This window comes from Bombina bombina, chromosome 5 (assembly GCF_027579735.1).
Source record: "Bombina bombina isolate aBomBom1 chromosome 5, aBomBom1.pri, whole genome shotgun sequence".
Lineage (NCBI taxonomy): Eukaryota > Metazoa > Chordata > Amphibia > Anura > Bombinatoridae > Bombina > Bombina bombina.
Genome location: NC_069503.1, coordinates 804,439,101 through 804,452,483, shown reverse-complemented (window position 1 = coordinate 804,452,483; position 13,383 = coordinate 804,439,101). Strand labels below are relative to the sequence as shown.

Here is a 13,383-nt window from a genome sequence, read left to right as displayed (position 1 = left end):
ACAGGATATAATTGCTTAAAACGTTTAGAAGGAGTAAATGAATTACCCAAATTATTCCATTCCCTGGAAATTACTTCAGAAATAGCATCAGGGACAGGAAAAACTTCTGGAATAACTACAGGAGATTTAAAAACCTTATTTAAACGTTTAGATTTAGTATCAAGAGGACCAGATTCCTCTATTTCTAATGCAATTAAGACTTCTTTAAGTAAAGAACGAATAAATTCCATTTTGAATAAATATGAAGATTTATCAGCATCAACCTCTGAAACAGAATCCTCTGAACCAGAGGAATCATTATCAGAATCAGAATGATGATGTTCATTTAAAAATTCATCTGAAAAATGAGAAGTTTTAAAAGACCTTTTACGTTTACTAGAAGGAGGAATAACAGACATAGCCTTCTTAATGGATTTAGAAAAAAAATCTCTTATGTTAACAGGAACACTCTGAGTATTAGATGTTGATGGAACAGCAACAGGTAATGTAATATTACTAGGAAATTTTATCTGCATTAACAAGTTTGTCATGACATTCATTACAAACAACAGCTGGAGGAACAGATACCACAAGTTTACAGCAAATACACTTAACTTTGGTAGATCCAGCATCAGGCAGCGATTTTCCAGAAGTATCTTCTGATTCAGGGTCAATCTGAGACATCTTGCAATATGTAATAGAAAAAACAACATATAAAGCAAAATTGATTAAATTCCTTAAATGACAGTTTCAGGAATGGAAAAATGCCAGTGAACAAGCTTCTAGCAACCAGAAGCAAATAAACAATGAGACTTAAATAATGTGGAGACAATAATGACGCCCATATTTTTTAGCGCCAAAAAAGACGCCCACATTATTTGGCGCCAAAAATGACGCCACATCCGGTAACGCCGACACTTTTGGCGCAAAAATGTCAAAAAATGACGCAACTTCCGGTGACAAGTATGACGCCGGAAATAACAAAGAAATTTTTTTTGCGCCAAAAAAGTGCCCAACCATAGCTTAGAGTGTCACAAAAATAAGACTTACTTACCCCAGGACACTCATCTACATGTAGTAGAAAGCCAAACCAGTACTGAAACGAGAATAAGTAGAGGTAATGGTATACATAAGAGTATATCGTCGATCTGAAAAGGGAGGTAAGAGATGAATCTCTATGACCGATAACAGAGAACCTATGAAATAGACCCCGTAGAAGGAGATCATTGAATTCAAATAGGCAATACTCTCTTCACATCCCTCTGACATTCACTGCACGCTGAGAGGAAAACCGGGCTCCAACCTGCTGCAGAGCGCATATCAACGTAGAATCTAGCACAAACTTACTTCACCACCTCCACGGGAGGCAAAGTTTGTAAAACTGAATTGTGGGTGTGGTGAGGGGTGTATTTATAGGCATTTTGAGGTTTGGGAAACTTTGCCCCTCCTGGTAGGAATGTATATCCCATACGTCACTAGCTCATGGACTCTTGCTAATTACATGAAAGAAAGACCCTTTACACAAACAGGAGCAAGCTGGAGAAGGTAGCTGACAGTATTCACATAAAACTTTGGGGCTTGGTTAGGAGTCTGAAAATCAGAGCAATGTTATTTAAAAATAAGCAAAACTATACATTTAAAAAAAAAAAAACTTTATGGGTTTTATAAATAGATCATCTACAAAACATTTATGCAAAGAAAAAATGAGTGTATAATGGCCCTTTAAGTCAGTATATCTCTACTATAGCTTTAGCTAAATGACAACCTAGGTATTTTAGAGAGTCACTGCACCACTGAAAGGGACACATTTGTTTATACTTTTCCTCCATCTGTTTGGGGACAAAGATATTTAAAAGCTCAAACTTGGAATAATAAATAAGAAAATTGGAGCATTTGTTAAAGATGGAAGTGTTGTGCTTCTCGACAGTCCCTTTAAGAGGGACCACAACTTCACTAGTATGTACTAGTTTAAAGGGACATAAACCCAAACATTTTCTTTCATGATTCAGATAGAGTATAACATTTTAATTCCAAATCACTTCGGTTATCAAATTTGCTTCATCCTTTGTAGAAGGAGTCGCAATGCACTACTAGGAGCTAGCTGAACACATTAGGTGAGCAAATGACAAGAGACAAATGTACAGCCACCAATCAGCAGCTAGGTAGCCGTCTTTAAGGGGCCAAGATAGCTTCTGCAGAATACAGCATAAGTAAGCAGGAGTTTCTGGGTACAAAATCTGTATCTTAACTTTCTTTTAGTTGATGGGGAAAAAAAAAAAAAGAATCAATGATTATTTCCAAAATATTTTATGTGAAATTTAAAAAAGGACATAAATTTTCTATAATTTTTTTTTTATTACTTAAAACACGTTTCATTTTATGAAAAATATACACCCATAATATATTGAAATAGCAGCATTATTATAAATATACAAAAGATAAAAATTATATTATAAATATACAAATAATAAAAATAAATAATGGGCTTTTAAAATAACCCTTACTGGTAACATTCTCCAAGCCTCTGTATACTTCACTGCTTGAAAAAGAAAGTGAATCATAAAACTGAACGATATTTGCATGCAAACATAATCCAAACGGCACATGCTGATTCTGGGTATGAGAAAACGCGCACGCGAACAGCAATTCGCATCTGATCTCCACGACAGCTGACAATCTCATCACAAAAAGGAGACCTATGATCAAATAAAAAATTAACACTATAACTTATTATTTAAAAACAAAGTGATAGATACAGAAATTCTAATAATGTCAAGAAATAAAAAAAAACTTAACACTGGTAATATTGGGTAAATCCTTGCTCTGTGTTGTCACTAGCAATATATGAGTCCTAAATACATGTTGTTTCTTCAGTATAGTGTGTGAGGTATGGGTGGTACTACAGTGCTCGTTGTTGGTTACAGGCAATAGGGCGCTAAAACCTTGCACTGAGTTGGTTGTTGGCAATAAAGATATTACAGGATGATTAAATCCATGCTCTGTTTGCATTACTGGCTATAAGAGGGATACATCTCTGTGGTTGTTATTTGCAATATAGGGCTAAATATCTGTCTATTACTGACAATAATTCAGTTATATCACCAAAAGATATTTAAATACTTTATACAATGTATATTATATGTAGGAAATATTTACTTAAAAAAAAACCCTGCGAGACATATAAAGTAGGCAAAAATAATACAACGTAGTGGTGGTGGAGGGGTTAGTGGAAGTTTCTGTGTGCCTAATACAGCGTGAAACCTTTTGCATGTTTAAAGAAAATATATATATTGATTAAGCATGTCCTCCATCTAGAACCAGTGTGAAATAGTAAAGAGAAACAAAGCTATTGCTTTCAGAAAAGAAAACCAATTAAGGTCTAGTTTCCATTGAGGTGGTAAAGTTTGGAAACTGGTGGTAAAAAACAGAATTTATGTTTACCTGATAAATTACTTTCTCCAACGGTGTGTCCGGTCCACGGCGTCATCCTTACTTGTGGGATATTCTCCTCCCCAACAGGAAATGGCAAAGAGCCCAGCAAAGCTGGTCACATGATCCCTCCTAGGCTCCGCCTACCCCAGTCATTCGACCGACGTAAAGGAGGAATATTTGCATAGGAGAAACCATATGATACCGTGGTGACTGTAGTTAAAGAAAATAAATTATCAGACCTGATTAAAAAACCAGGGCGGGCCGTGGACCGGACACACCGTTGGAGAAAGTAATTTATCAGGTAAACATAAATTCTGTTTTCTCCAACATAGGTGTGTCCGGTCCACGGCGTCATCCTTACTTGTGGGAACCAATACCAAAGCTTTAGGACACGGATGAAGGGAGGGAGCAAATCAGGTCACCTAAATGGAAGGCACCACGGCTTGCAAAACCTTTCTCCCAAAAATAGCCTCAGAAGAAGCAAAAGTATCAAACTTGTAAAATTTGGTAAAAGTGTGCAGTGAAGACCAAGTCGCTGCCTTACATATCTGATCAACAGAAGCCTCGTTCTTGAAGGCCCATGTGGAAGCCACAGCCCTAGTGGAATGAGCTGTGATTCTTTCAGGAGGCTGCCGTCCGGCAGTCTCATAAGCCAATCTGATGATGCTTTTAATCCAAAAAGAGAGAGAGGTAGAAGTTGCTTTTTGACCTCTCCTTTTACCAGAATAAACAACAAACAAGGAAGATGTTTGTCTAAAATCCTTTGTAGCATCTAAATAGAATTTTAGAGCGCGAACAACATCCAAATTGTGCAACAAACGTTCCTTCTTTGAAACTGGATTCGGACACAAAGAAGGCACGACTATCTCCTGGTTAATGTTTTTGTTAGAAACAACTTTCGGAAGAAAACCAGGTTTAGTACGTAAAACCACCTTATCTGCATGGAACACCAGATAAGGAGGAGAACACTGCAGAGCAGATAATTCTGAAACTCTTCTAGCAGAAGAAATTGCAACCAAAAACAAAACTTTCCAAGATAATAACTTAATATCAACGGAATGTAAGGGTTCAAATGGAAACCCCTGAAGAACTGAAAGAACTAAATTGAGACTCCAAGGAGGAGTCAAAGGTTTGTAAACAGGCTTGATTCTAACCAGAGCCTGAACAAAGGCTTGAACATCTGGCACAGCTGCCAGCTTTTTGTGAAGTAACACAGACAAGGCAGAAATCTGTCCCTTCAAGGAACTTGCAGATAATCCTTTCTCCAATCCTTCTTGAAGAAAGGATAGAATCTTAGGAATTTTTACCTTGTCCCAAGGTAATCCTTTAGATTCACACCAACAGATATATTTTTTCCATATTTTGTGGTAAATTTTTCTAGTTACAGGCTTTCTGGCCTGAACAAGAGTATCAATAACAGAATCTGAGAACCCTCGCTTTGATAAGATCAAGCGTTCAATCTCCAAGCAGTCAGTTGGAGTGAGACCAGATTCGGATGTTCGAACGGACCTTGAACAAGAAGGTCTCGTCTCAAAGGTAGCTTCCATGGTGGAGCCGATTACATATTCACCAGGTCTGCATACCAAGTCCTGCGTGGCCACGCAGGAGCTATCAAGATCACCGATGCCCTCTCCTGATTGATCCTGGCTACCAGCCTGGGGATGAGAGGAAACGGCGGGAATACATAAGCTAGTTTGAAGGTCCAAGGTGCTACTAGTGCATCTACTAGAGTCGCCTTGGGATCCCTGGATCTGGACCCGTAGCAAGGAACCTTGAAGTTCTGACGAGAGGCCATCAGATCCATGTCTGGAATGCCCCACAGTTGAGTAATTTGGGCAAAGATTTCAGGATGGAGTTCCCACTCCCCCGGATGTAATGTCTGACGACTCAGAAAATCCGCTTCCCAATTTTCCACTCCTGGGATGTGGATTGCAGACAAGTGGCAGGAGTGAGTCTCCGCCCATTGAATGATTTTGGTCACTTCTTCCATCGCCAGGGAACTCCTTGTTCCCCCCTGATGGTTGATGTACGCAACAGTCGTCATGTTGTCTGATTGAAACCGTATGAACTTGGCCTTTGCTAGCTGAGGCCAAGCCTTGAGAGCATTGAGTATCGCTCTCAGTTCCAGAATATTTATCGGTAGAAGAGATTCTTCCCGAGACCAAAGACCCTGAGCTTTCAGGGGTCCCCAGACCGCGCCCCAGCCCATCAGACTGGCGTCGGTCGTGACAATGACCCACTCTGGTCTGCGGAAGCTCATCCCCTGTGACAGGTTGTCCAGGGACAGCCACCAACGGAGTGAATCTCTGGTCCTCTGATTTACTTGTATCGTCGGAGACAAGTCTGTATAGTCCCCATTCCACTGACTGAGCATGCACAGTTGTAATGGTCTTAGATGAATGCGCGCAAAAGGAACTATGTCCATTGCCGCTACCATCAAACCTATTACTTCCATGCACTGCGCTATGGAAGGAAGAGGAACGGAATGAAGTATTTGACAAGAGTTTAGAAGTTTTGTTTTTCTGGCCTCTGTCAGAAAAATCCTCATTTCTAAGGAGTCTATTATTGTTCCCAAGAAGGGAACCCTCGTTGACGGAGATAGAGAACTCTTTTCTACGTTCACTTTCCATCCGTGAGATCTGAGAAAGGCCAGGACAATGTCCGTGTGAGCCTTTGCTAGAGGAAGGGACGACGCTTGAATCAGAATGTCGTCCAAGTAAGGTACTACTGCAATGCCCCTTGGTCTTAGCACCGCTAGAAGGGACCCTAGTACCTTTGTGAAAATCCTTGGAGCAGTGGCTAATCCGAACGGAAGTGCCACGAACTGGTAATGCTTGTCCAGGAATGCGAACCTTAGGAACCGATGATGTTCCTTGTGGATAGGAATATGTAGATACGCATCCTTTAAATCCACCGTGGTCATGAATTGACCTTCCTGGATGGAAGGAAGAATTGTTCGAATGGTTTCCATTTTGAACGATGGAACCTTGAGAAACTTGTTTAGGATCTTGAGATCTAAGATTGGTCTGAACGTTCCCTCTTTTTTGGGAACTACGAACAGATTGGAGTAGAACCCCATCCCTTGTTCTCCTAATGGAACAGGATGAATCACTCCCATTTTTAACAGGTCTTCTACACAATGTAAGAATGCCTGTTTTTTTATGTGGTCTGAAGACAATTGAGACCTGTGGAACCTCCCCCTTGGGGGAAGCCCCTTGAATTCCAGAAGATAACCTTGGGAGACTATTTCTAGCGCCCAAGGATCCAGAACATCTCTTGCCAAAGCCTGAGCGAAGAGAGAGAGAGTCTGCCCCCCACCAGATCCGGTCCCGGATCGGGGGCCAACATCTCATGCTGTCTTGGTAGCAGTGGCAGGTTTCTTGGCCTGCTTTCCCTTGTTCCAGCCTTGCATTGGTCTCCAGGCTGGCTTGGCTTGAGAAGTATTACCCTCTTGCTTAGAGGACGTAGCACTTGGGGCTGGTCCGTTTCTACGAAAGGGACGAAAATTAGGTTTATTTTTGGCCTTGAAAGACCTATCCTGAGGAAGGGCGTGGCCCTTGCCCCCAGTGATATCAGAGATAATCTCTTTCAAGTCAGGGCCAAACAGCGTTTTCCCCTTGAAAGGAATGTTAAGCAATTTGTTCTTGGAAGACGCATCCGCTGACCAAGATTTTAACCAAAGCGCTCTGCGCGCCACAATAGCAAACCCAGAATTTTTCGCCGCTAACCTAGCCAATTGCAAAGTGGCGTCTAGGGTGAAAGAATTAGCCAATTTGAGAGCACGGATTCTGTCCATAATCTCCTCATAAGAAGGAGAATTACTAGTGATCGCCTTTTCTAGCTCATCGAACCAGAAACACGCGGCTGTAGTGACAGGGACAATGCATGAAATTGGTTGTAGAAGGTAACCTTGCTGAACAAACATCTTTTTAAGCAAACCTTCTAATTTTTTATCCATAGGATCTTTGAAAGCACAACTATCTTCTATGGGTATAGTGGTGCGTTTGTTTAGAGTAGAAACCGCCCCCTCGACCTTGGGGACTGTCTGCCATAAGTCCTTTCTGGGGTCGACCATAGGAAACAATTTTTTAAATATGGGGGGAGGGACGAAAGGTATACCGGGCCTTTCCCATTCTTTATTTACAATGTCCGCCACCCGCTTGGGTATAGGAAAAGCTTCGGGGGGCCCCGGGACCTCTAGGAACTTGTCCATTTTACATAGTTTCTCTGGGATGACCAAATTCTCACAATCATCCAGAGTGGATAACACCTCCTTAAGCAGAGCGCGGAGATGTTCCAACTTAAATTTAAATGTAATCACATCAGGTTCAGCTTGTTGAGAAATTTTCCCTGAATCTGAAATTTCTCCCTCAGACAAAACCTCCCTGGCCCCCTCAGACTGGTGTAGGGGCCCTTCAGAAACAATATCATCAGCGTCCTCATGCTCTTCAGTATTTTCTAAAACAGAGCAGTCGCGCTTTCGCTGATAAGTGGGCATTTTGGCTAAAATGTTTTTGATAGAATTATCCATTACAGCCGTTAATTGTTGCATAGTAAGGAGTATTGGCGCGCTAGATGTACTAGGGGCCTCCTGTGTGGGCAAGACTGGTGTAGACGAAGGAGGGGATGATGCAGTACCATGCTTACTCCCCTCACTTGAGGAATCATCTTGGGCATCATTTTCAGTGTCACATAAATCACATTTATTTAAATGAGAAGGAACCCTGGCTTCCCCACATTCAGAACACAGTCTATCTGGTAGTTCAGACATGTTAAACAGGCATAAACTTGATAACAAAGTACAAAAAACGTTTTAAAATAAAACCGTTACTGTCACTTTAAATTTTAAACTGAACACACTTTATTACTGCAATTGCGAAAAAGTATGAAGGAATTGTTCAAAATTCACCAAAATTTCACCACAGTGTCTTAAAGCCTTAAAAGTATTGCACACCAAATTTGGAAGCTTTAACCCTTAAAATAACGGAGCCGTTTTTATATTTAACCCCTTTACAGTCCCTGGTATCTGCTTTGCTGAGACCCAACCAAGCCCAAAGGGGAGTACGATACCAAATGACGCCTTCAGAAAGTCTTTTCTATGTATCAGAGCTCCTCACACATGCATCTGCATGTCATGCTTCTCAAAAACAAGTGCGCAATACAGGCGCGAAAATGAGACTCTGCCTATGATTAGGGAAAGCCCCTAGAGAATAAGGTGTCCAATACAGTGCCTGCCGGTTATTTTACAAAATTCCCAAGATTAAAATAATTCCTCAAGGCTATGGAGTATAAAATATGTTTATATATAAATCGATTTAGCCCAGAAAATGTCTACAGTCTTAAAAAGCCCTTGTGAAGCCCTTATTTACTGTCTGTAATAAAAATGGCTTACCGGATCCCATAGGGAAAATGACAGCTTCCAGCATTACATCGTCTTGTTAGAATGTGTCATACCTCAAGCAGCAAAAGTCTGCTCACTGTTCCCCCAACTGAAGTTAATTCCTCTCAACAGTCCTGTGTGGAAACAGCCATCGATTTTAGTAACGGTTGCTAAAATCATTTTCCTCTTACAAACAGAAATCTTCATCTCTTTTCTGTTTCAGAGTAAATAGTACATACCAGCACTATTTTAAAATAACAAACTCTTGATTGAATAATAAAAACTACATTTAAACACCAAAAAACTCTAAGCCATCTCCGTGGAGATGTTGCCTGTACAACGGCAAAGAGAATGACTGGGGTAGGCGGAGCCTAGGAGGGATCATGTGACCAGCTTTGCTGGGCTCTTTGCCATTTCCTGTTGGGGAGGAGAATATCCCACAAGTAAGGATGACGCCGTGGACCGGACACACCTATGTTGGAGAAACATTTATCTCCATTAGAGAATTTTTATGTTACCACCAGTTTCCAAACTTTACCACCTCAATGGAAACTAGGCCTTAGCCTACTAATGTTCATATCTAAAGAACAAGCTTAATTATTCTTGAATCAGTTCCCCACATCTGCCCCTACTGCTGGAACACCACTACAATTATTCTTACTATACAAATAGTGATTCTGTAACCATCTCTTCCACTCGAATGGTAATTTTCTTCACATTACCAACAATAAAAAAAAATATTAGCAATACTATTACATGAACCAAACATCCATTTTAAAGTTTGAAATGCTTTGCTGGGTTATTTGCAATACTTGTTCTAACTCATGTCATGAATTATCAGTTATTTTTCAGACCCAGATATACAATGATACAAGATCACCCTACATATTTTTTTTAAAGATATTTTTACATTTTCAAAAATTGTCTCTTTGTCATTTCAGTCTCCGAATTTTTTTTCAAGCCTAATCTTTCTTTCATTGGCAGTTTTGCACAGTTACCACCTTAAGACCAAAATTAAAATAAAAAAACTTTTCCTAACAGCATAAAAATAAATACTGAAGAAAAAATGAAAAATTCAAAGATGTATCTTTTGGATCCCAACACTCAAAACATGTGAAAATGAACTAATTGCAGAAGAGAGTTAAATTATCCCCCAGTTGAGGCTCCTAACTAGATGAACAAGACATAAATGAGTCACTAAGTTTTAAAATAGAATTGTTTTAAACATGCCTGTAATCTTGTTTGTAATACGTTATCAGCAAAAGGAACAGCATGTGACAGGATAAAACGGTGCTATACTAAAGAATCGTGATCTCTAAAAAGCTGCACAGCTGTTACAAGGTATAGAACCTGAAATATATTTGTCTTTATTCAAGTAAATGCAATAAATGGCCAGATGAACAAAACGTGTGTCTGGATTTATAAATCTTTTCTTTCAAACGCTTTAACAACAAGCAGCTATTAAGCTTCACCTAGCAAAATGTAACCCTGGAGGCTTTGAAATTGACAAATCTATGAGAAGCTTAAAAACAGAATTTATGTTTACCTGATAAATTACTTTCTCCAACGGTGTGTCCGGTCCACGGCGTCATCCTTACTTGTGGGATATTCTCTTCCCCAACAGGAAATGGCAAAGAGTCCAGCAAAGCTGGTCACATGATCCCTCCTAGGCTCCGCCTACCCCAGTCATTCGACCGACGTTAAGGAGGAATATTTGCATAGGAGAAACCATATGGTACCGTGGTGACTGTAGTTAAAGAAAATAAATTATCAGACCTGATTAAAAAAAAAAAAACCAGGGCGGGCCGTGGACCGGACACACCGTTGGAGAAAGTAATTTATCAGGTAAACATAAATTCTGTTTTCTCCAACATCGGTGTGTCCGGTCCACGGCGTCATCCTTACTTGTGGGAACCAATACCAAAGCTTTAGGACACGGATGAAGGGAGGGAGCAAATCAGGTCACCTAAATGGAAGGCACCACGGCTTGCAAAACCTTTCTCCCAAAAATAGCCTCAGAAGAAGCAAAAGTATCAAACTTGTAAAATTTGGTAAAAGTGTGCAGTGAAGACCAAGTCGCTGCCCTACATATCTGATCAACAGAAGCCTCGTTCTTGAAGGCCCATGTGGAAGCCACAGCCCTAGTGGAATGAGCTGTGATTCTTTCGGGAGGCTGCCGTCCGGCAGTCTCGTAAGCCAATCTGATGATGCTTTTAATCCAAAAAGAGAGAGAGGTAGAAGTTGCTTTTTGACCTCTCCTTTTACCGGAATAAACAACAAACAAGGAAGATGTTTGTCTAAAATCCTTTGTAGCATCTAAATAGAATTTTAGAGCGCGAACAACATCCAAATTGTGCAACAAACGTTCCTTCTTTGAAACTGGTTTCGGACACAGAGAAGGTACGATAATCTCCTGGTTAATGTTTTTGTTAGAAACAACTTTTGGAAGAAAACCAGGTTTAGTACGTAAAACCACCTTATCTGCATGGAACACCAGATAAGGAGGAGAACACTGCAGAGCAGATAATTCTGAAACTCTTCTAGCAGAAGAAATTGCAACTAAAAACAAAACTTTCCAAGATAATAACTTAATATCAACGGAATGTAAGGGTTCAAACGGAACCCCCTGAAGAACTGAAAGAACCAAATTGAGACTCCAAGGAGGAGTCAAAGGTTTGTAAACAGGCTTAATTCTAACCAGAATTCTTAGCCGCTAACCTAGCCAATTGCAAAGTGGCGTCTAGGGTGAAAGAATTAGCCAATTTGAGAGCATTGATTCTGTCCATAATCTCCTCATAAGGAGGAGAATCACTATCGACCGCCTTTATCAGCTCATCGAACCAGAAACATGCGGCTGTAGCGACAGGGACAATGCATGAAATTGGTTGTAGAAGGTAACCCTGCTGAACAAACATCTTTTTAAGCAAACCTTCTAATTTTTTATCCATAGGATCTTTGAAAGCACAACTATCCTCTATGGGTATAGTGGTGCGTTTGTTTAAAGTGGAAACCGCTCCCTCGACCTTGGGGACTGTCTGCCATAAGTCCTTTCTGGGGTCGACCATAGGAAACAATTTTTTAAATATGGGGGGAGGGACGAAAGGAATACCGGGCCTTTCCCATTCTTTATTAACAATGTCCGCCACCCGCTTGGGTATAGGAAAAGCTTCTGGGAGCCCCGGCACCTCTAGGAACTTGTCCATTTTACATAGTTTCTCTGGGATGACCAACTTGTCACAATCATCCAGAGTGGATAATACCTCCTTAAGCAGAATGCGGAGATGTTCCAACTTAAATTTAAATGCAATCACATCAGGTTCAGCTTGTTGAGAAATGTTCCCTGAATCAGTAATTTCTCCCTCAGACAAAACCTCCCTGGCCCCATCAGACTGGGTTAGGGGCCCTTCAGAAATATTATCAGCGTCGTCATGCTCTTCAGTATCTAAAACAGAGCAGTCGCGCTTACGCTGATAAGTGTTCATTTTGGCTAAAATGTTTTTGACAGAATTATCCATTACAGCCGTTAATTGTTGCATAGTAAGGAGTATTGGCGCGCTAGATGTACTAGGGGCCTCCTGAGTGGGCAAGACTCGTGTAGACGAAGGAGGGAATGATGCAGTACCATGCTTACTCCCCTCACTTGAGGAATCATCTTGGGCATCATTGTCATTGTCACATAAATCACATTTATTTAAATGAATAGGAATTCTGGCTTCCCCACATTCAGAACACAGTCTATCTGGTAGTTCAGACATGTTAAACAGGCATAAACTTGATAACAAAGTACAAAAAACGTTTTAAAATAAAACCGTTACTGTCACTTTAAATTTTAAACTGAACACACTTTATTACTGCAATTGCGAAAAAACATGAAGGAATTGTTCAAAATTCACCAAATTTTCACCACAGTGTCTTAAAGCCTTAAAAGTATTGCACACCAAATTTGGAAGCTTTAACCCTTAAAATAACGGAACCGGAGCCGTTTTTAACTTTAACCCCTTTACAGTCCCTGGTATCTGCTTTGCTGAGACCCAACCAAGCCCAAAGGGGAATACGATACCAAATGACGCCTTCAGAAAGTCTTTTCTAAGTATCAGAGCTCCTCTCACATGCGACTGCATGCCATGCCTCTCAAAAACAAGTGCGCCACACCGGCGCGAAAATGAGGCTCTGCCTATGCTTTGGGAAAGCCCCTAAAGAATAAGGTGTCTAAAACAGTGCCTGCCGATATTATTATATCAAAATACCCAGATAAAATGATTCCTCAAGGCTAAATATGTGTTAATAATGAATCGATTTAGCCCAGAAAAAGTCTACAGTCTTAATAAGCCCTTGTGAAGCCCTTATTTACGATCGTAATAAACATGGCTTACCGGATCCCATAGGGAAAATGACAGCTTCCAGCATTACATCGTCTTGTTAGAATGTGTCATACCTCAAGCAGCAAGAGACTGCTCACTGTTCCCCCAACTGAAGTTAATTGCTCTCAACAGTCCTGTGTGGAACAGCCCTGGATTTTAGTGACGGTTGCTAAAATCATTTTCCTCATACAAACAGAAATCTTCATCTCTTTTCTGTTTCTGAGTAAATAG

At 40.5% G+C, this 13,383-nt stretch overlaps 1 protein-coding gene across 1 annotated transcript in view; it reads right to left on the bottom strand.

Moving 5' to 3' along the window:
- Positions 1–2,314: 2,314 nt before the first annotated feature.
- The window catches only part of CEP76 (centrosomal protein 76), an 88,414-nt gene continuing 77,345 nt past the window's right edge, over positions 2,315–13,383 (bottom strand). Inside the window, exon 13 of the mRNA XM_053714897.1 lies at positions 2,315–2,675. Coding sequence (XP_053570872.1) covers positions 2,537–2,675 — 139 coding nt within the window. The 3' untranslated portion in view covers positions 2,315–2,536. The remainder of the gene's footprint in view (positions 2,676–13,383) is intronic.